The sequence below is a fragment of the Bactrocera tryoni genome, unplaced genomic scaffold, assembly GCF_016617805.1.
Source record: "Bactrocera tryoni isolate S06 unplaced genomic scaffold, CSIRO_BtryS06_freeze2 scaffold_11, whole genome shotgun sequence".
Taxonomy (NCBI): domain Eukaryota; kingdom Metazoa; phylum Arthropoda; class Insecta; order Diptera; family Tephritidae; genus Bactrocera; species Bactrocera tryoni.
This window is the reverse complement of record NW_024395824.1, coordinates 19,401,431-19,425,913: the sequence shown is the minus strand read 5'-3', so window position 1 is coordinate 19,425,913 and position 24,483 is coordinate 19,401,431. Positions and strand designations below refer to the sequence as shown.

Here is a 24,483-nt window from a genome sequence, read left to right as displayed (position 1 = left end):
TTTTTGTCTATTTTTGGCAAACTGAAAAATCGTCTTGGTGCCACTTATATATTCAGTGTCATTGCCCTTCACTTCATGTAAGAAGACATCTGAAATTTAAGTTAATATAATATATAAGTATATAAGTACACATATAAAGTTTATTAAGTTTTATTATTAAGTAGCTGGATGGCGGATAGCCATAGATACTTTTAAGACGCGGACAGGTTTTTTGTCTGACGTTCCACTCCAAGCAAAATGTTGAGCACATTCATCGGATACCAATGAGCGCCAAGCTCTTCTGACGAATTTCGCTCCTGTGTATTTAATATTTTGCATAAGTTCCGATTTCTTCAAAAAAAAAAAAGGAAATTGTAAAATTGGCTTTCAAACAGTCAATAAATATTTACTTACAAATTTAGCATATTCTTCATCCTTCTGGAGTAAACTCTCCAATTCCATAAATTGCTCCACTGTGTTTAAAGGTTCCGCTGGCATAATCTTTTTTGATGGAACATTGTCTCTGCTATTCCTCAACTCTGCGATATCTCGCCGCAAGCTTCTTACCTCCTCGACGATTCTTCCCATAGATTTGGATACAGCTGCATCAATGGTGCTTTGAATTGCTGCAAAAAAACATTTTCATTAAAAAAAATGTTTCAAATAAATAATTGATATTGACTACCTTCTAAAAATGTGGGATCCAGTGTGGTTATTTCCGTTTTGGTTGATGGATGTTTCAAATTGCAAATGCACTCCATCCGTATTTGTTTGGGCTATTGGTTCTTGGGAGTTGTATGTGTATGATTTATTGGCGGACATTATGTGAAACTAGAGGAAGAAAGGAATGTGAATCACTTTTAAAGTTATGTAAATAAAGTACTTTTATTATTTTGGTTAGGATATGGGAACTTAAAACATTTGAAAAAGTTAAGCTGTTTGTATTATACATATGAAATACTGATGATTATAATTTTTTGAATCAAATTGGAGTCCGCTGGCAATAAGATCATTCATTTCATCAACAAAAGGTTTTAGATATTCATTAGCAGATATTGGATGAGAACTACCGGCAAAAATTCCAACAACTAACACAGATTCTGTACCATAAATATTTATCAGAATTGGCCACAAATTTTTCTTTAAACTTTTAGATATTGGTAAGCCATCTACATTTATATTTAATGCTAAATCATTTGAACTTAGTGAATGTAATTTTGTTTGAAGAAAATCTGTCAAACAATCTTTAAGACCATAATGGAAATATTGCCCTTCACTTAAGCAAGTAGTAGGGGTGTCTGTTGGAGTTTTTTTTAATGTGCGAACATCCTTTGGTAGTCCAGGAATTTTAGTGCCTAAAATTTTCAAAAGCTTATTTCCCAAATCGTTTGAAATGTTTGATTCAATAACCCATGATGTAAATTCATCTATGAAGATATCAATTGGTGGCTGATGCTCATAAAATTCTAAAGGACTTAACTCATCTGAATCAGAACTTGATTCACTCAAATTTTGTTCAATTAGTTGAAATTCACATTCATTTCTCTGCGGCGGGGAAGAAGTGGATGGGATAGGGCAAGGATTAGGTGAAGCTGCGGAGGTTGTAGGTTGCGACTGTTCATTATCATTTGAATACAACAAGTGCATCAAGTGGCAACTAAAAGTTTTTGCTGCTCTGTATATGTAAGTAATTTTTCAATTAATTATTTTTAGTTATTAACTTTTCCACTGTTTTATTTAAAACGCTCGTCTTTACATCTCAAAAATCCAATAATTATGAACTGCGATCACTCAAAAAAGGAAAAACAGTCGTCAGAGAGTCGGCGAAAAAACTAACGGGAAATGGTAAACGGTTGGTTTCCTTTTTGTGTTTACGTGTAAACCGATTTGAAATGTTGCATCATAAGTTTACATTTATGTTTGTAAGTAAACGTTTTTTCAACGCATTTATTTTAAACTTACAAATATAAGATAAGTAAACTTATAATTAAACTTATTTCTCACATTTGTAAGCAAGTTTACTCAAATGTTTGTAGATAACTTTATTTTAGCGCAGATTTACGCAACATTTACGCAATTGTTTATTGGGTATATATATATATTACATTTGCGGCAGTAAGCTAATGTACTTGTATACGTATATCCAGCGCCTTACGTTCATTAAATATATTTAAATTTGACCGTGTTCAAATGTATACTCGATATATCTCATTAAATATGAGGCGAGGCGGCGATACTTCAATTTCTGGAACAATTTGTCACTGCTGGCGATCGAGTAGACTCGGATCGTGGTTGAATTTAGTAAATGGAGGAGAATAGCGTGAGGCGGAGTGTATATGCGAAAGTTGATGATCGAACTGTATGTGTCGCACGAATTGCTTAGAACCAGTTGGGTCTGCCTTCCCGTTGCCCATCCTTTTTGTTGAGTGGGTTGGTGTACAGATGTATTGAGTTGTGTTGTAGTGTCATCAGCTGTGGTGAATTGCGCTATTGCATTAGGATGCGCCAGTTTTACCGAGGAGAGGGGATGGATGCTTATTTCATTTAAACATCCTGGGCCCCCTAGGCGAATATTTTGCCTAGTTTTATATATATAATCTGAGACATACAACTCGGCTTACTGTTGGAGGAGTAGCCGAGGGCGCAGAATATTAGCTGTAAGAAACGATTTTGGTTTTAATAGAAATTTTTGTTTTGTGTAGGTATTGGTGCTTGAGGCAGTAATAAAAGCGTGTTTTGTCGACTTATTGTATTATTATAGCAAAAAAGTTATTTGCTTTTTTTTTAATTTTATTAGCGGTAATTTACAATTTCCTATTTCATCGGTTTGGTATACCGGTATAGCCTTTTCTGTATGATCGGAAAATGTTTGCATTTAATTTACTCTTGGCTTATGAAGGATAGTAACTCCACGCCTGGCTCAGATATGGCCAGAATGGGTACTCCTTAGCCTTGGAGTTAAGACTGTGACAATAGAGGGATCTTGCGAGGGAGTGAGAGTGAATAGAGGACGGCTTCGATTCGTGGAGTATATAATTCTTTGTACTTAATTTGAAGCTTTGTATAGTTGATTTCCATAACTCACCCATATGAGCAGCGCTTGAATAGATGCGTTAAAGGCGACCTTTATTTTTTGTAAGTGTACTTGCGTCACTTTATCGCATTGGGAGTATGGTGATCCCTTAACTTCCTTTTGAGATTTTATTTATTTTTGAACATTTATGAAAAGTATCGACTTTTTGATACAACTATGTTATGTTTTAGTGCGTATGCACTAATTTGGCGTTTAGTAGCCCGCCGCCGCTCTAGGATTTGTACAGAATTGTTTTTTTCTTTTCATTATTGGCGAAAGCCATCCTGCGGCGCCGAAAAGTTGTATGTGCTTTTAATAATTTGGATTGTCAGAGGTAACTCTGACGTGGTTTTTTATACCAATTTGTGGAGTATTGGAAAATTGTGGCTGTAGTGGTAGTCGTACGACGTACCGGCCAATATTTGATCTAGTAGTTGTGGCTTTAGAGAAGTCTTCACAATACTGATCTTCTACAGTTTTGTTTGTTATACGAGGAAGTTTCCTTAACTTTTGCAATTTCCTTAATTGTGAATTAAGTTATTTGTTTGTATTAATCTCAACTTTAGTTTGTAAAGTGGTAACTGATTCTGTAATTAGTCCACTTTGTGTTTCGCTGTGCAGCTTTTGAACTTTTTGTGCCTTTGAGCAACATGGTGTCTCTTTGCAATTTTCGGGATTTGCTTTTGTAACTAAGCCCGTGGTTCTTTTTGTTTGAGGTAAGCTACATAGGAAATGTGCTGTAGTGAGCATTGAATGGTGTCTTTTGTGACAATGTAAGCAATTAAATTAGCTTTTGCAATTTTTATATGAATGCGCATGTGACAGACAATTTGTGCAAATTCTTTTTGACCTGACAAAATTATTTCGTTCGTTAACTTAACCCTCTAAAGCTTTTAAACCTCTCGCTAGATTTAAGTTTATACCCTCTTTTACATAGTTCGCATGACGTAGGTTTTCGTTGTTCAGATGTGAACGACTGTGGTTTGTGAAAGTTTTTATTTAAATTGTTTTTGTTACTAACTTGGGGTCTATTTAAGCTTCCATTTTGGTCGTGTTTACTGTTCTTAGTTTTGATTATTTTTTCTTCTAACCTTTCCGCAATTTCATATTGGGTGGTGAGAAAATCTTTCATTTGTTGCCACGTTGGGCACTTTTTCGTGATGAAAGCGATTGCTCCCATAGAAGTAACGATTTTCCTGGTAATGCGTCGGTACATATATTTACCAGAATAGGGTCCCAGCTGTCTGGGGGAATATTTTGTGTCGATAGAATCGACAAGAAATTTGAAACAGTGGATTCTAGTTTGATGAATTCTACACTTGTTTCTTTCTTAACGTTTGGCAAGTTCATTAGTGTCGTTACTTGTTTATCGACCAGTATTCTTTAATTTTCGTACCTTGCTTTTAGGGCTTCCCAAGCCAAATTGAAATTATCGTCATTAAGAGCGAACTGTCTTACTATTATGCCTGCTCGACATTTAGTTTTGTATCTGAGGTGATACAATTTTTGCGCTTGTGATAATTGCGGGTGGTTTATGTATACGACCGAAAACATGTTCCGGAAGGACGGCCACTCTTCATAACCTCCGTAAAAGGTTTCTGTACCACATGCGGGCACCTCGAGGTGGATGCCCGTACTTGCCTTTTCATTGTCTATTTGTGGCAGCTCTACTCTACTGTGGGGAGTAGGTGCAATTGCTTTAATTAGCTTTAATTGATCGGATATCATAGCTTTTGTTTCTTCGTACTGGTCTAAGCAGTTTTCGTAAATATCATAAGCCGATGATTTAAAATTATGTGGCAAGTCTGAATCGTCAGATTCTAGTATGGCGTCATAAGCCGCTTGGAGGCGAGTCCAAAAATTTTTAAGATTTTGGCTTTTTATTTCTAATAACGATTCCGAGTTTTCGTGAATCGGTGATGCGGCAAATCTAGTGCAGTATCTTGTTAAACTGTCACTTTGTGAAATGAATTTAGCAACCTGTTTTGGGCGTGTAGCTCCTGCAGGTGTATTTGGATTAGTGTCGTTATTAACCATTCTTGCAAAATAATATTATTTATTTATTTTATTTTAGTTTTAAGTTTGAAAATATCCGCACTTTTAATTGATTAAATTATTACTATTTAGGTACACTCTAATACTTGGACTTGCATGTCTGTATATATGTGCTTTCCAACATACTAAAACGCTTTGGAAATAACTTGTAACAAGCTTGCTGCCCTAAGCCTTATGCTTAGGAAACTGTAGTGACTACTGTTGTGAAAGGCTTTTTAATAATTATAGAATAAAGAAAAGCGATCCCTCGCTATAAGCTTAGTAGTCGAAGTATACAACAAGCTTAGAAGTCTAATTATAGAACAAGCTTACTGAAAGAATAGTTTTCTAAACATGCTTACAATAAGCTTAGTTTAGCAAAATTTTATAAGCTTGTGAAAAATTTAAAATAGTAAGCGTTTTTAAATTGTTGTATTGTTATTTCTCATTTATTTCATTTCATTTGAGATTACAGTTGAGCTAATTTTTTTTGATTTATATTTTTCTTTGCTTTCTTGGCGGTTTTTGGCAAATTGGAAGAGAGACTTTGTGGTCCGGACGAATGCATCCTCTCCGATTCCAATAGAAATTGCGGCATCTGAAAAAATTGTGAAAAATAAATTAATATATACATTTCAAAAAAAAATTTAAGAATTTACTTCTAATTGATTTCGATGTACTTAGGCTGCGAACACCTTTTTTTTGCTCCGTCCCTTTCCAACACAGTTTTTCCGCCAGTTCATCGACCAATAATTTTCTCCAACAATTTTTGGTAAAGTTGGGCTTTTTTCCAACAGTTTTGAGTTCCATTTCCTTTGATTAAAAATAAGAAAAAACAAATGATTGATTATCGAACAAATTAATTTAGTATTTTAGTAAACTTACGAATGAAGCAAACAAATTTGGATCTTCCTGTAGCTGTTTTTTTGAAATGGCTGTTGTGGGATGACCAATTCTGTATATATATATCTGTCCTGTTTTAACACTGACTTCCTTATGCAGAGATTTGACCTCCTGACGCAATAAAGTTATCTCGTTCGTCAATCTGACGAACATGGGTTCAAGAGTCGCAGCAAATTTTCGAGATATTTCTAGAAATTAATGAAAAAAAATAGAAAGTGCATACAAATTTATTATAAACAAATATTTTTACCATCAAATGACACAGCTTCAACTTGTAAAGTGATTTTATTTCCATTAATCGAATCGTTATATACTGTTTGGAGTGTAGATAAATTTTGTGTCTGTTGAAAGATGTTGTTCAAATTATTATTCTGTTTGTCCGCTATCATGAAATGCTGGAAAAAACCCGAACTCATTATTTTTATTGGAAAGAGCACAGATTTTATTTATATTTTTAGAAAGATGTTCGTAAGTGTCTTGCGAAAGTGTTAAATTTGATGTTTTCCATATGTTGAGAAGAGATGATTCTAGCGGATTTTGAAACATAGATCTCAAATTCAAAACTTGATGACCAATAACTTTGCTATTTATTATTGATGAGACTTTATAAATATTATTTCCAACGCTGTAATAATTGTTTGGGTTGGTTTCTGACAAGAAAGGTATTGGTTTTTTTCAAAATTTCCTTGACTTGAGGGATTAATGCTTTGCTCCACCAAACGATTATATAGTTGTACCGATATGTTGTTTTTTTTTAAAGTCTCTTTAATATTCTATTTCAAATTTGAAGGCGCTGATAGTTTCGCTTGATCCATACAGCAAACAATCATTAGCCAGGTGAGTGAGACAATGAAAGTTGTAAACTGATATAGATGCATCATAATACTCAGGCAATAACTTCACAAAACTCTGCAATAACTCATCAGCACACCTATTGTTAGTTTGGCATTGCTTACTGTCCAATAAAATCCTCATAGATAAACTGAATTGCAGAAAATGCAAATACCGTTTTTCGTTTAAAACAGTTTTTAATACAAACGGCCCAACATACAGCAGAAAAGTTCGAAATTCAGTCGCTTTATATCTTTCGAACTCTTTCAAATCTCTCGTACTTCTCCGGAATTCGCTTGGTAGCTTTCTTTTTAAAAACAGTAGCTGATCGTTAAGGTTAACTATATTTTGATTTTTAAGTGAATATGGTTGGTTTTTTTTTTAATCCTATCATTCATCAATGTTTTCACAACACCCAAACAAACCTCACCTCTATGGTTACATTTATGGCAAGAACTGTAGCCTGTATGACTTTTTATTCCCATTAGTAGCGACCTAGCTGAAGCATCACATATGATGGCATGACAATTAATTTTATATATTTTGTTATTGTATGCAAAATTTTCGTTCATTAATTCTCTTAATTCGTCCACAAAAGGTTGTATAAACTCGTTAACATCTTTTGGCTTGCTGTTTCCACCATAAATGCCAACAGTTTGTACTGCCTCCGTACCATTAATGTTAATTAAAATTGGCCAGGACTGCGCTAAGGAACTTTTAAATCAATTATATCATTTAAATATGTTGTTTGACTAAAAAAATCGGTAAGGCAATCTCTTAGGCCGTAATGAACATAATTGCCGCCTTGTATTTGAGTTATAGGTGCATCACGAGGTGTTTGTTTTAAAGTTCTTGCATCCCGTGGTAGATATGGAAAAGTTTTTCGTAAGATAATCAGTAACTCATTGGTTGCACTATTTGACATAGTATGCTTAACTGACCAAATAGCAAGATCTCTTTTTATATCCGCGTTATTAATTAAGAGCTCAGCATTATTATTTTCCTCAAAACTGTAAATTTCATTTTCTGTTTCATTGATTTAATCACAAATAATATTTGCTTCACTAAAATCATTTTGACTGGAGCTGGTTGCAATATCCTCATCTTCATTATTCTTGTTTTTCTTTTTTGCACTTAATAACAAACTAACAACTTCACTAGACTCATTACGAACCCACTGTTTTATTTTATATGGCATTTTAAATTATTTTAAGATATTATGTTCACTCTCACCTTATTCACTTCGGATGAAATTTTACAATGACAATGAAAAATGTGAAGACGCTAACAACGGCGTGACAGAATAACGGTAAACGAAACAGTAAGCTTTGAAAACTGTATTGAGCCTAAGTCTGTTGCAAGTGTTGTTGCAAAACTGTAGCGAGCGTAAGTTTTTTGTAAGTTTCATGTACACACCAGAGCTACAAACTATAGCGAGGTTTAAGTCAATTGCAATCATATTTGTTATGTTGTTACTATGTGAATAATTTTTCAAGCACGTTTATAAAAGTATTATTATTTTATAATTAAATAAACCTTTCATAAATATGCTTATTAAATGTTTTCGAAAAATCATTACAATAAGCTTATTCTATAACTCTATTGCCGTTCGCTTATTGAAAGGTTTATTGGGTTATGTTTTGTGCAATTGAGAGCTCGCTGAAGAGATCAATGCGCTATTTACATATGTAAGTATGCACGAATTGTTTCTGTGTTTATGATTATGATTTTTTCGTAAGCAATTAAGAGCTCGTTAGAGAGATCAATTCGCTTTTTGTACCCAAACCTATTTGTTTTTGTTTGCCAAAGAAGAAGAGGTATTGCCGAATAATTGCCAATGTGGACTTTGAATATGTAACTATGTGTATACGAATATGTAGTGTTTATGTTCAATTATTTTTTTTATGCTAAGCGCGTTTTTGTTTATTTTTTTTTTTAGATTTTAATATATTATGTATTTGTTTTGTTTGTTAATTTCCCCAACCCGTTTATTTAATTTCCTAATCAAAGTTTACTTTTTTAATAATTTTGTAATAATTAATTTACCCAATGTATGTAGGGTATAGCATAGGCAGATTTGTATTGAGGTATGCTGATATTCTTTAGCAATAGAGAGAGGACGCGAAAACGGAATAGAAAGAAGATGTTTTCTCAGGTATATACATATGTTCATACGTAAGAAAATATGCACATCTACATAGTTTCTATTGAAAACGGCTGTCTTTATAGATAAGTATAGTTGAGTACATAGATATATACTTTGGGTTTGCCGGAAATTTTTCGCTAGTAATTGCTTAAATTTTTCTTTGTGTTTTGTGCTTCAATACATTTTTACATATATAACTATTTTGATATATTTTACCGTGTTTGGTAAAATTTCAGCCGTTGAAGTGGATTTTAATTACAGGTATAATAATAAGTACGACTGTAATTTTAGACATATACATACATATGTATGTGCATATGTTAAATAAATAAAGGAGATAATACGCTCACTTGGTATTCCTTATGCTTTGCAGGGTGTATGTACATACATAAGTATGTTGGAATATTTTGAGTGTACTGCACTGCACTTTCTTTTGTTTCTTGTTTTTTTTTGTTTCTAATATACTTACATCTAATAATGTTGGTCTTTTTGTTTTTGTTTTGCTTGTTTAGTGCACTGCTTTGTTTTTGCACTGCACACTTTTATTTGGATTTTTTGGTTTTTTTATACTCTCGCAACAAAGTTGCTAAGGAGAGTATTATAGTTTTGTTCACATAACGGTTGTTTGTAAGTCCTAAAACTAAAAGAGTCAGATATAGGGTTATATATACCAAAGTGATCAGGGTGACGAGTAGAGTCGAAATCCGGATGTCTGTCTGTCCGTCCGTCCGTCTGTCCGTCCGTCCGTCCGTGCAAGCTGTAACTTGAGTAAAAATTGAGATATCTTGATGAAACTTGGTAATACGTGTACCATTGGCTCCATAAGAAGGTTAAGTTCGAAGATGGGCAAAATCGGCCCACTGCCACGCCCACAAAATGGCGGAAACCGACAACTTATAAAGTGTCATAACTAAGCCATAAATAAAGATATTAAAGTGAAATTTGGCACAAGGGATTGCATTAGGGAGGAGCACATTTGGACGTAATTTTTTTGGAAAAGTGGGCGTGGCCCCGCCCCCTACTAAGTTTTTTGTACATATCTCGAAAACTACTATAGCTATGTCAACCAAACTCTACAGAGTCGTTTTCTTCAGGCATTTCCATATACAGTTCAAAAATGGAAGAAATCGGATAATAACCACGCCCACCTCCCATACAAAGGTTATGTTGAAAATCACTAAAAGTGCGTTAACGGACTAACAAAAAACGTCAGAAACACAAAATTTTACGGAAGAAATTGCAGAAGGAAGCTGCACCCAGGCGTTTTTTAAAAATTGAAAATGGGCGTGGCCTCGCCTACTTATGGACCAAAAACCATATCTCAGGAGCTACTACACCGATTTCAATGAAATTCGGTATATAATATTTTCTTAACACCCTGATGACATGTACAAAATATAGGTGAAATCGGTTCACAACCACGCCTTCTTCCAATATAACTAATACTGTATAATACGAGTATAAACATTAAGAACCAATGATGATAGCGGAATAAAACTTTACAAAAATACGGTATTTGAAAAATATGTAAATGACGTATAATGAAATCTCGATTATCACTTTATCATGCGAGAGTATAAAATGTTCGGTGACACCCGAACTTAGCCCTTCCTTACATGTTTTTTGTTTGTTATATACGTATGTATGTATATATTGTTTTTTTTTTTGTTTTTGTTCGCCACTGCACTGTTTTTTGTTTTGTTTTATTTTTGTGGTTTGTCTTCCTTTTTAAAATTTTGTCACCACAATTTTAAAGTATTTGTTTCTTGGACGAAACCAATGGCACGGTATGGCTCGAAAGACCATGTTCAAATGTGTGTATATGTATATATTGGGTATTGGATATATTGGGGAGCACTCACCACTGCGTTAAGTTAAATAAAAACATCCAGTTTTTATACCCTCGCAACAAAGTTGCTAAGAAGAGTATTATAGTTTTGTTCACATAACGGTTGTTTGTTAGTCCTAAAACTAAAAGAGTCAGATATAGGGTTATATATACCAAAGTGATGAGGGTGACGAGTAGAGTTGAAATCCGGATGTCTGTCTGCCCGCCCGTGCAAGCTGTAACTTGAGTAAAAATTGAGATATCATGATGAAACTTGGTACACGTATTTCTTGGCTCTATAAGAAGGTTAAGTTCGAAGATGGGCAAAATCGGCCTACTGCCACGCCCACAAAATGGCGAAAACCGAAAACCTATAAAGTGTCATAACTAAGCCATAAATAAAGATATTAAAGTGAAATTTGGCACAAAGGATCGCATTAGGGAAGGGCATATTTGGACGTAATTTTTTTGGAAAACAGGGCGTGGCCCCGCCCCTACTAAGTTTTTTGTACATATCTCGGAAACTACTATAGCTACATATGTCCACCAAATTCTATAGAGTCGTTTCCTTCAGGCATTTCCATATACAAAAAATGGAAGAAATCGCATAGTATCCTCGCCCACCTCCCATACAAAGGTTATGTTGAAAATCACTAAAAGTGCGTTAACCGACTAACAAAAAACGTCAGAAACATTAAATTTTACGGAAGAAATGGCAGAAGGAAGCTGCACCCAGGTTTTGTTTTTAAATAGAAAATGGGCGTGGCGTCGCCCATTTATGGACCAAAAACCATATCTCGGGAACTACTCAACCGATTTCAATGAAATTCGGTATGTAATATTTTCTTAACACCCTGATGATATATACCAAATATGGGTGAAATCGGCTCACAACCACGCCTTCTTCCAATATAACGCTATTTTGAATTCCATCTGATGCCTTCTCTGTATAATACATACATTAGGAACCAATGATGATAGCGGAATAAAACTTTACGCAAATACGATATTTGAAAAATGTGTAAATGACAGATAATGAAATCTCGGTTATCACTTTATCGTGCGAGAGTATAAAATGTTCGGTGACACCCGAACTTAGCCCTTCCTTACTTGTTTTTTTTTTATGCATTTAGTTTTTCAACAATTTTATTTGAATTTAAATTTATTGATTTTATCATATAAATCTCATTAAATATGATATCGATGGGCGAGGCGACGATACTTCAATTTCTGGAACGATTTGTCACTGCCGGCATAGCCTTAAGAGCCGAGGTGCGTGCTGCTTGGATCCCCTCTATCGTCTCAAAATGCTTGCCTTTCAATGGCCTTTTCAAGAAACAAAAAAGTCCGGAGGGCACATCTGTTTGTAGAACGGCTGCGGAATCGTGGGGATACCGTCCTTGGTTAGGTAGCTGTTTAAAAGGAAGGCGGTGTTAGCCGGGGCGTTGTCGTGGTTCAACTTCCAATCGGCTGCAATGTCTTATTTTACCCGACTGACCCTTCGTATTGTCAGAAGGAGCAAATTCATGGTGGACGATGCCTTTGATGTCAAAAAAGACAATGAGAATCGTTTTCTCTTTCACGCTCCAAAGTACAGTCAATTCGTTTTGTGATCCTGAATGTTTATGCATATATACATACATATGTAACTCCGTATTTACCTCGATCAATATTAAGTGATGCAAACAATGGAATGAACTACTTGTATAACTTCATTGCTATTCTATTTACACACGCTTAAATAAAGGTAGGATGTGAAACGTTAAACTTGTTTATATAAAAAGTCCAACTTTTCTCATTTTCATACTATGAGATAAAAATATACCAAATTTGGTTAAAACTGGCCCAGTAGTTCCTATTATGTGGGATTTCACCTAAAGATGGTTGATGTCACGACAATTTTTAAATTTTTACCGGCTTTTATCAAGCTCTTCTGTGCATTTGGGACCACTTATATGTTAACTTCTTTTATTGAACTGCGATTTCATAATATTTTAAGAACATTTTAAAACGTACAAATTTTATTTGTTAATAAAAATGGTTATTATAAAAGTAAAACGATTAACAATTGATTTTGGAGAAAGATACTTCGATGATAATTTAAGTCGTCATATGCGTCAAATGGTTTTTACAAAAGTAAAAAGGATTAACCGTTAATTTTGAAAAATAAACTTTGAAGGTGATTCAATTCGTCAGATGCGTACGGCTACGCGTTCTTTCGTCAAGTCGTCGTCTATCACTGGCATTTTTTGGTTCGGAGTCTGTTGTTCGAAACTTCTTGCGAAAAAGGGTTTCCGTGTTGCTCAAACCCCACAACTCGGCCATCCTGCATTGTTTTCGACCTCGACTACTCCGTCGTCTTCATTATGAAAATTTTACCATGGTTTTATAAATTCTGCACAAGTCGTCGTTCGATTTGGATCTTCGGCTACGCCAACTTTTTAAACATCATAGTTAGACTTTAGTAATTTGATATGGATCCAAATATATTGGTTTTAATTTGAGACCGCCACCAAACTGTGTTCTCTTCACGGCGACTAAATCGTTTTATGAATATTGGTTAGCTTCTTTGCGTCTAAGATTGTATGTCTTTTTGTTTTCAGTTTGCATCTTTAATATTTGTTTGGAGTTATGATCTTATTTCTTCTTCGATGAGTTGTTTGATGCTTAAGTCGTCAGATGTACGAATTTAAACGCCCGTTAATAATTCGAGAGGTGTCATGTCAATACTTCTGTTGTATGCGGAATTTATTACTTGTTGGACTCTGTCTGCCTGTCTGTGCTTGTTTTTTTTCTAATTACATGACCCATCAACTCTACTCGCTTTTTTTATACTCTCGCAACAATGTTGCTAACGAGAGTATTATAGTTTTGTTCACATAACGGTTGTTTGTAAGTCCTAAAACTAAAAGAGTCAGATATAGGGTTATATATACCAAAGTGATCAGGGCGACGAGTAGAGTCGAAATCCGGATGTCTGTCTGTCCGTCCGTCCGTCCGTCTGTACATCCGTCCGTCCGTGCAAGCTGTAACTTGAGTAAAAATTGAGATATCATGATGAAACGTGGTACACGTATTCCTTGGCTCCATAAGAAGGTTAAGTTCGAAGATGGGCAAAATCGGCCCACTGCCACGCCCACAAAATGGCGGAAACCGAAAACCTATAAAGTGTCATAACTAAGCCATAAATAAAGATATTAAAGTGAAATTTAGCACAAAGGATCGCATTAGAGAGGGGCATATTTGGACGCAATTGTTTTGGAAAAGTGGGCGTGGCCCCGCCCCCTACTAAGTTTTTTGTACATATCTCGGAAACTACTATAGCTATGTCAACCAAGGTCTACAAAGTCGTTTTTTTCAGGCATTTCCATATACAGTTCAAAAATGGAAGAAATCGGATAATAACCACGCCCACCTCCCATACAAAGGTTATGTTCAAAATCACTAAAAGTGCGTTAACCGACTAACAAAAAACGTCAGAAACACTAAATTTTACGGAAGAAATGGCAGAAGGAAGCTGCACCCAGCCTTTTTTTAAAAATTGAAAATGGGAGTGGCGCCGCCCACTTATGGACCAAGAACCATATCTCAGGAGCTACTACACCGATTTCAATGAAATTCGGTATATAATATTTTCTTAACACCCTGATGACATGTACGAAATATGGGTGAAATCGGTTCACAACCACGAATTCTTCCAATATAAAGCTATTTTGAATTCCATCTGATGCCTTCTCTGTATAATACGAGTATAAACATTAGGAACCAATGATGATAGCGGAATAAAACTTTACAAAAATACGGTATTTGAAAAATATGTAAATGACGTATTATGAAATCTCGATTATCACTTTACCATGCGAGAGTATAAAATGTTCGGTGACACCCGAACTTAGCCCTTCCTTACTTGTTTTAGTTTACAGTTTTCCCAATTAATTACAAGTCCATAGTCTTTACACTGATTCAACACTTCTTCTAAATTACGCACTCTATCATTTTCGTTCATTTCTAGTACAATTATATCGTGTATGTAAGGTAGTGCTATTCCCCTACGCATCAAATGGCAGAAAATTGCATTTACATGTCTTTGGAAAACACCGGGAGAGTTCGATAAGCCAAATGGAATTTTTAAAAACTGGAACTGTGCGCCATATGTAACGAATGACGTGTATTTGCGGCTAGATTCAGACACAGGCACATGAAAAATCCATTTTTTAAGTCAATTGTGCTAAATATTTTTGCATTTTGCAATCGGTCTAGCTGGTCTTCTATCAAGGATAATGGAAACCGATCTTTTACAATTACTTTGTTTAATTGTCTATAATCTACACACAATCTTGGACTACCGTCTCTTTTTTTACTAAAACCACCGGACTACTAAAATCAGAATATGAGTTTTCAATTATGCCGTCTTTGATCCACTGATCTATTTGATCATTAACAATACTTCTTTGTGTTAATGGCAGTCTACGTGGTCTAAACGATATTGGAGTTTCATCACTTAAAAAATAGTCATTTGCACATTTGTTGGTTTGCACTTATTCGGCTTATATTCGCACACCTTACTACGCACTTTTTCTTTCGCTTTCACACTATTTGTTTCATCGATATCAAATTTATCTACTACTGAGTCCATTTGCATCATATTAAAAACGCTTTCTACGTTGTCCCAAGAAATTTTCGAATGGAAAGTGCATCACGATTTTTTTGTTTATCTGCTTGCAATGTCCATTAATTTTGATGGTACTACCAAAAAATTTAAACAAAAATATTGATTTTCAATACTTATATCAATACTAAGTTCTCCAATTGGTGTAATATTATTACATGCCGTACGTTCACCAACTTTAACGCCAGGGTGGGCAAAGAAGGTATCTTTGACACTACCGTCGGTAAATTCAGCCTCCACGACGAAACATCCCTAAATGGATTGAGTCTGATCGACTTCGCTGGAGCCCGAAATATGGTTATCTGTAGTACTAGATTCCAGCACAAGAAAACACATTAAGCTACCTGGCTGTCTCCGGATTGAAAAGCCACCAACCAGATCGATCATGTTGTGATAGACGGAAGACACGTCTCCAGTATTCTAGACTTGCGTACGCTCCGAGGTCCTAACATCGACTCGGACCACTATCTTGTTGCAGCCAAAATTCGCACCCGCCTCTGTGCAGCAAAAAATGCACGTCAACAAACACAAGGAAGGTTCGAAGTCGAGAAGCGGCAATCACAGCAGACAGCCGAACGATTTTCTACTCGGCTTGCACTCTTAATCTCTGAGAGCACTCGTCAACAACTCGGTATAAGGGAACTGTGGGACGGCATTTCAAACACCTTACGTACGGCTGCAACCAAAACCATAGGTTTTCGGAAAATGCAAAAGAACAGCTGGTACGACGAGGAGTACCGTGTCGCAGGGGAGAGAAAACAGACTGCCTACCTCGCAACGTTACGGTCGACCACAACACGTGCGGGATGGGATAGATACCGAGAGTTGAAAAGGAAAGCGAGGCGCATTTGCAGACAGAAAAAGAAAGAGGCCGAAATGCGTGAGTATGAAGAGCTTGAGAAGCTGGCCGACAAGGGTATTGCTCGAAAATTCTACGAACAAGCGGCGGCGGCTTACAGAAAGTTTCAAGACCAGAGCATACTCTTGTAGAACCCCCAAAGGTGATCTAGTGACCGATGCCCAGAGCATACTTAAATTATGGAGGGAACACTTCTCCAACCTGCTGAATTGCAGTGAACGTATAACGCCAGGAGATGGCAAACCCGATTCCCCAATCAATGACGATGGAGCAGACGTTCCAATGCCCGACTATGAAGAAGTTCGAATAGCAATTACCCGCCCGAAGAACAACAAAGCGGCGGGGCCGATGGATTACCAGCCGAGCTATTCAAACACGGCGGCGAAGAACTGATAAGGATCATGAATCAGCTTCTTTGTAAAATATGGTCGGATGAAAGCATGCCCAACGATTGGAATTTAAGTGTGCTATGCCCAATCCATACAAAGAGAGACACCACAACCTGCGCCAACTACCGTGGGATAAGCGTCCTAAACATCGCATATAAGGTTCTATTGAGCGTATTGTGTGAAAGATTAAAGCCCACCGTCAACAAACTGATTGGACTTTATCAGTATGGCTTTAGACCTGGCAAATCAACAACCGTCCAGATATTCACCATGCGCCAAATCTTGGAAAAGACCCGTGAAAGAAGAATTGACACACACCACCTCTTCGTCGATTTCAAAGCTGCTTTCGACAGCACGAAAAGGAGCTGCCTTTATGTCGCGATGTCTGAATTTGGTATCCCCGCAAAACTAATACGGCTGTGGAAACTGACGTTGAGCAACACGAAAAGCTCCGTCAGGATCGGGACGGACCTCTCCGCGCCGTTCGATACCAAACGAGGTTTCAGACAATGCGACTCCCTATCGTGCGACTTCTTCAATCTGCTGCTGGAAAAAATAATTCGAGATGCAGAACTTAATCGAGCAGGTACAATCTTTTATAAGAGTGTACAGCTGCTGGCATATGTCGATGATATTGATATCATTGGCCTCAACACCGGCGCCGTTAGTTCTGCTTTCTTCAGACTGGGCAGGGAAGCAAAGCAAATGGGTCTGGCAGTGAACGAGGGCATGCCGAAATATCTCCTGTCATCAAACAAACGGTCGTCGCACTCGCGACTTGGCTCTCACGTCACTGTTGACTTTGAAGTTTTAGATAGTTTCGTATATTTGGGAACTAGCATAAACACCACCAACAATGTCAGCCTGGAAATCCAACACAGGATAACTCTTGGCAACAGGTGCATTTCGGACTGAGTAGGCAATTGAGAAGCAATTGGCGCCGCGCAGCGAAAAGAAGAAACGACTGGCGCGCTTTTGTTAACTCGGCTATAATCGCGTAAGCGGTGTCTACGCCAATTAAGAAGAAGAGGTTGTTTGTATATTTGCGCACTGTTTACGATTGTTTTAATTCTTCTTCTAAAGCCAATTTTAATTTTTGCCACGATGTGATTCCGCGTTCACTTTGATTAAACAGTTTAGCCAAACCTCGTAGAGATTTTTTTGCAAATATAAACTTTTGGTATTCGTCCCTCTCATTAAAGTAGAAGTTTTTTCGAATTCGCCTAACCACTCTTCGACATCAATTTCATCACTTCCATGAAACCAACGAATAGAATATTCTATGTCACGAAAGTTCATTGAAAAACGAGACATTTGTGTTTTTTCTGTTTCTTCCCCTCTTTTGCACACTGTAGGTTTAACCAAAAATATATGTGAACGGCAGGCTTAATTCACCTAACTAAGTATTGAAAGATCAAAAGTCAGTTGTTTTAATATACCATAAAATCTCAAGAAAAAATGATTTAAGTAGTTTCTCCATATATTAAAAGTCCAATATCCTTATAGTAATTTTTGATCATAAGAAATGATGGGTGTTTTAATTCAAATGTCCAAAAATATTATTTTGCCCGATCTGGCTACAATGGAAATTGATATAAAAAACGCTTATTTGAGGCGCGTTCACACTGGAATAGGTAAGGCATTCCTTTATCCCTGGTTGCATCAGTGTTTCAACTTGCAATGCAAATAATTGTTCCCCATTGTATTAGGAAAAGTGCCTTACTACATCCGAGGAGAACTTTAGCATTTAGCCAGTTAAATATGTCAAATCTACTAGACCACTGATCGATGTAAATCGGTAACTTTCTATGTATTTCTAAGGCATTCCGTTTCTCGTGTATTCGTAGCACCTGTCGTAGTTCTTCCTATATTGAACTATTCGATGTACTCAGTGCATTACATTTGCCTCTGTGTAATATGTACATATATATTATAGTCTACTACTTTTAGTCCCATACACAGGTTATTTTCGGCTATATTGGAATTTTGTTTGGCAATCTAAATACTTCATGTTAGGGAATCTAAATACTTCATAACTGGTTCGAGTCGTATTTAAAAGTTACGGAAAATCAGATGAATTACAACTTAATTGTAAAACGTCAACTTAAAACAGCGCAAAATACTTATTTATGGTACTTTAGTTCAAGGTTGTATTTATTTGCTGTAAGTATTAATAAATGATAACTAATTTATTGTTGACACTCATTTTAGCATGACAGCAGTCGATAGATCAAATAATATTTTTTGGGGTTATTTTGGATTATTATTACCTGCATTTTACTAGTAGCTTTTTATGAAATAAATAAGGAAAGGCTAATTTCGGATGTAACCGAAGCCTGCAGGTGCATAAGATTTGTATGTTAAAGTAATTTTCATCCGATTTTATCCATTTTAACGCAAAGATGAACCGTTGTAAGAAAAAACGTTCTCTGTGATTTAAATAACTCATACATTTCAAACTCCTTACGTACAGCTGCAACCGAAACCATTGGTTTTCGGAAAGTGCAAAAGAACAGCTGGTACGACGAGGAGTGCCGTGTCGCAGCGGAGAGAAAACAGGCTGCCTACCTCGCAATGTAACGATCGACCACAACACGTGCGGGATGGGATAGATACCGAGAGTTGAAGAGGGAAGCGAGACGCATTTGTAGACAGAAAAAGAAGGAGGCCGAAATGCGTGAGTACGAAGAGCTTGATAAGCTGGCCGACAGGGGTAATGCTCGAAAGTTCTACGAACAAGCGGCGGCGGCTTACAGAAGGTTTCAAGACCGGAGCATACTCTTGTAGAACCCCCAAAGGTGATCTAGTCACCGATGCCCAGAGCATACTTAAATTATGGAGGGAACACTTCTCCAACCTGCTGAATGGCAGTGAATGCACAACACCAGGAGAAGGCGAACCCGATTCCCCAATCGATGACGATGGAGCAGACCTTCCATTACCCGACCATGAAGAAGTTCGAGTAACAATTGCCCGCCTGAAAAACAACAAAGCGGCAGGGGCCGACGGATTGCCGGCCGAGCTATTCAAACACGGCGGCGAAGAACTGATAAGGAGCATGCATCAGTTTCTTTGTAAAATATGGTCGGACGAAAGCATGCCCAACGATTGGAATTTAAGTGTGCTATGCCCAATCCATACAAAGGGAGACCCCACAATCTGCGCCAACTACCGTGGGATTAGCCTCCTCAACATCGCATATAAGGTTCTATCGAGCGTATTGTGTGAAAGATTAAAGCCCACCGTCAACAAACTGATTGGACCTTATCAGTGTGGCTTCAGACCTGGAAAATCAACAACCGACCAGATATTCACCATGCGCCAAATCTTGGAAAAGACCCGTGAAAGAAGAATCGAAACACACCACCTCTTCGTCGATTTCAAAGCTGCTTTCGACAGCACAAAAAGGAGCTGTCTTTATGTCGCGATGTCTGAATTTGGTATCCCCGCAAAACTAATACGGCTGTGTAATCTGACGTTGAGTAACACCAGAAGCTCCGTCAGGATCGGGAAGGACCTCTCCGAGCCGTTCGATACCAAACGAGGTTTCAGACAAGGCGACTCCCTATCGTGCGACTTCTTCAACCTGCTTCTGGAGAAAATAGTTCGAGCTGCAGAACTAAACAGAGAAAATACCATCTTCTATAGTTCTTCTTCTTAGTTCTGCTTTCTCCAGACTGGACAAGGAAGCAAAAGAAATGGGTCTGGCAGTGAACGAGGGCAAGACGAAATATCTCCTGTCATCAAACAAACATTCGTCGCACTCGCGACTTGGCACTCACGTCACTGTTGACAGTCATAACTTTGAAGTTGTAGATAATTTCGTCTATCTTGGAACCAGCGTAAACACCACGAACAATGTCAGCCTAGAAATCCAACGCAGGATAACTCTTGCCAACAGGTGCTACTTCTGACTGAGTAGGCAATTGAGAAGCAAAGTCCTCTCTCGACAAACAAAAACCAATCTCTATAAGTCACTCATAATTCCCGTCTTGCTATATGGTGCAGAGGCTTGGACGATGTCAACTACTGATGAGTCGACGTTGCGAGTTTTTGAGAGAAAAGTTCTGCGAAAGATTTATGGTCCTTTGCGCGTTGGCCACGGCGAATATCGCATTCGATGGAACGATGAGCTGTACGAGATATACGATGACATTGACATAGTTCAGCGAATTAAAAGACAGCGGCTACGCTGGCTAGGTCATGTTGTCCGAATGGGCGAAAACACTCCAGCTCTGAAAGTTTTCGACGCTGTACCCGCCGGGGGAGGCAGAGGAAGAGGAAGACCTCCACTCCGTTGGAAGAACCTGGCTACGCTTGGAATATCCAATTGGCGCCACGTAGCGAAAAAAAGAAACGACTGGCGCGCTGTTGTTAACTCGGCTATAATCGCGTAAGCGGTGTCTACGCCAATTAAGAAGAAGAAGAAGATACATTTGCCGATGTATGCGGTATAAAGTCGAAGTTCGAAAATCATTCTATTAGGAATATAGGCCCTAAACAGATGAATAGAATGAATGATCTGATTTAATCCAATTGTGACATAGAGTCATACAATTATTAGAAGTATTCTCTCCGAATTTCTATAATGTGAGATAAATTATAATAAAATATATTGATCCACATACGGTAATACGCCCATCATTCTATTTTTAAGTTCTCATGTAACAACCTAGGTGTAAAGTTTAATGCCGCTGGCGTACTTATTTATTAATTTTTTAGTCTTCATATTGTCTTTAATGGAACCGTTATATGGGGAGTGCGCAGCTTAAGGGATTTGTCCTGAGCGATTGTGGATATTGTATCTTAAGCAGTTGTTTTTACATTAAACCTCTAAGAGTGCGCTACCATACTCATTTTTTTTCAAAAGTTTTAGCTCACAGGTGCCCTTGTAACTGCGATCGCCTATGCCAATTAACAGTTTTGTACCTTAATTTAGTGCTTACATAGTTAGGGCATTAAGATGGACAGTGAAAAGGACGGGCGGAGAGAAAGACCACTTGTCTCGTCATCCCAATCATTTATATATACATAACCCTATATTATACTCTGTAGCAACATGTTACAAAAATACATTGTGACAAATAGGTACACGGAAATTAAAAATAAAACGCAAAATATTTAATTATTCATCAGATGTCATTATTCATGAGATGTCATACACTTATGCCAATGATTTTTCCAGTCCTCAAAACACTTTTCATAAGCACTTTTTGGGATGGCTTTCAGTTCCTTGACCGAATTTGTTTTATCGACTGAGAACGGGTTCCACGCAGCGGCAATTTCAGTTTGTGGTACAAGAAAAATCATACGGAGCACGAATCTGGTGAATACAGTGGTTGATCGATGGTATTCAGTGCTTTTTTGGCTTTAATTTCTATCACAATCAGGCCCGATGCAACAGTGCATTATTGTCGTTTAAAATCCATGAATTGTTTTTCTTCAGTTCCTGCCATTTCCGACGGATATTACCACGCAAACGCCTCCATACAAATTGAACTCCTTATTGACCGTCATTCATTATGCACCAAACCACAAATACCGAAAAAACAAACCTTAATTTTTGATTCCCTCCATTCCATGTTTGTTGACTTGTTTGCATGTCAAAATCATAAACCCATTTTTCATCGGCAGTTATAATGCTCTCCATTAATGTGGACGCACGTTCTGCATGTCCAAAGAAACCTCTTTATGGTTAAGTTAGGCAAGTTGGCCAATGTAGAGAGAACGCTCGTGGACTGCTGTATGTAGTCCTTTGCGAAGCCATAGAAAAGAAGAACATACATCTTCTGACGATGTCTATTGGCACTATGTGCAAGATCGGAGAACATAAAACAATAAGAAGGTACAAATTGAATTTTGTATGATGCTCGATTTGACGGCTAACAGAGCTGAAAAAAATCAACCGTGAAATTCACCATATTCGCTGCTATTTAGCAGTAATAAGTAAAAGACGACTGTTCACATACAGAGGAACGTCCACGAAACGAGAAAAATGAAAGAAGTTAAGCAGAAAAAAATGTCATGTTATATATGCATGATAGTTTTTTCATGAAGAAAAATTGGAAAAATTATATTTTTCTACAATGCGGAATTGATAATATGCGAAAGTTAAGGCTAAACAGTGGATTTCTTACCTTTTTTTACAAATTTTGCATATTTTGGTTAAGAAGTGCAAAATGTGTGTATACACTTAATGGATCATTCCTTTCATTTTTGGCCGTTTGACTTACATATATTTTTAAAGGTTTATATGCAATAATATATATTGATATGAGTATAATTTTGTATGAATGCATGCAATGTAATATTTATAGTCAATTCGGACTTGCATATTTAATAATTTTATTTACATAATATGATTTACTGATAAATATTTTTGTATCATAAAAGAAAAATAGAAATTAAATGTATCACAACAGTATATATGTATATACATCTCCTATCATATTAATCTTATATGCGAATTTCAACATGCACATACTTGTATGCATGAATGTGTGCATTCAGAAATTCAAATTGTTATTTTATCACTTATCAATATACTGCACGTGCGCGAGTTAAGAAACGTATTCCTTATACATAATAGTATTTTATCAAAATATCGTAAACAAACAAAATCAAAACAACCTTATCTTGGAACAATAGAAGTGCACTATATGTACAACAAACAATAACAACTCAAATAGTTATTTACTAGTAAGCAACCACTATCTCAATACTATAAGTAGCACTAAGATTTACATACATATGTACACAAACCTAAACAAACAATATGTTATACTTAAACAAATTAACAACTAGTAATAAGTAAACATACTCGTTAGTATAAATAGAAGTAAGAACCATGTAATTAGTCAGTCCTAAGAGTATTAATTAAGAGTACACATTTCGGTGCAGCTCAAAAATATATTCTTTTGACTCATTTTTACTTCATGTAAAAATTAACTCGCTGATGACATTGATCTATTTGGACATACTTGCATACATATGTATATCTATATGTGCACCCTGCCAACCACGGCTACCCATTTTTGTCAAATATTTCAATACAACTACATTTTTTTTTTCATGCACTAACACCAACGCACATTTTCGGGTTATTTTTTGTTTACCTAAATGCGATTAAAAAAAGTTTCAGGTAAATGTTCAGGAGAGCGGCTTTTCCGAAAACGTGCACCAATTTTCACGGGAAATGTCTTAAAATACTCGTTTTTAATTCTTCTTTACGAATATGTATGGCGCGTGCCTTTATAAACAATATTTTCTTTGTTTTAGTGAAAAAACATCGTATTTCCCGAAATTAAACACTCACTTTTACACTTAACACGCCTTTAGATGTTAAAAATATATATTCTATCAAATATATACACGTAATTATTGATGTTGTTTAGTTAATCAATAAGAGAAATTGGTTTTTAAGTTGTTTTTATAAAAATATGAAAACAATCACTTCACTTCAACGAAAATGGCAAGGTTATGTTCGAAGTTATGGCATCCCTGTTGTAAATTCGAATGGGTACTATAGATTCATGCAGTGATCGTTTTCGAATTATCGATACTCTCGATATTCGAGACTGAACGAGAATTGATAAAAATGATAAATACATAATAGACAAATTTATAATTCATTATTATTGCAGAAAGAAGAAGAAGTTGAACACAGAAGAATTATAAACGCCGGGGTGTTGTGTCCAACTTCTTCTTCTGCCTGCAATAATAATGAATTATACATTTTTCTACTATGTTATATTTTTCTAATGTCTTTTGGT

General features: G+C 36.5%; 2 protein-coding genes across 5 annotated transcripts; both read right to left on the bottom strand.

Moving 5' to 3' along the window:
* Positions 1-24,198, bottom strand: LOC120779486. Of its 4 annotated transcripts, none has more exons than XM_040111768.1 (4): positions 24,027-24,198; positions 665-810; positions 394-605; positions 1-330 (listed from the first exon to the last, which is right to left on the bottom strand). In XM_040111768.1, exons 2-4 carry the CDS (start codon positions 738-740, stop codon positions 157-159), a joined length of 462 nt encoding a protein of 153 aa, XP_039967702.1. In that variant the 5' UTR covers positions 741-810; positions 24,027-24,198; the 3' UTR covers positions 1-156. The 4 variants fall into 4 exon arrangements, with proteins under 4 accessions (XP_039967702.1, XP_039967703.1, XP_039967706.1 ...); XM_040111769.1 differs by lacking the exon at positions 24,027-24,198 and adding an exon at positions 23,827-23,869; XM_040111772.1 differs by lacking the exon at positions 24,027-24,198 and adding an exon at positions 23,196-23,400.
* Positions 5,536-9,469, bottom strand: LOC120779832. The gene is made up of 5 exons (XM_040112200.1): positions 9,436-9,469; positions 6,240-6,384; positions 5,972-6,177; positions 5,746-5,899; positions 5,536-5,684 (listed from the first exon to the last, which is right to left on the bottom strand). The coding sequence occupies exons 2-5, from the start codon at positions 6,376-6,378 to the stop codon at positions 5,536-5,538; spliced, it is 648 nt and encodes a 215-aa protein (XP_039968134.1). The 5' UTR covers positions 6,379-6,384; positions 9,436-9,469.
* Positions 24,199-24,483: the final 285 nt, after the last annotated feature.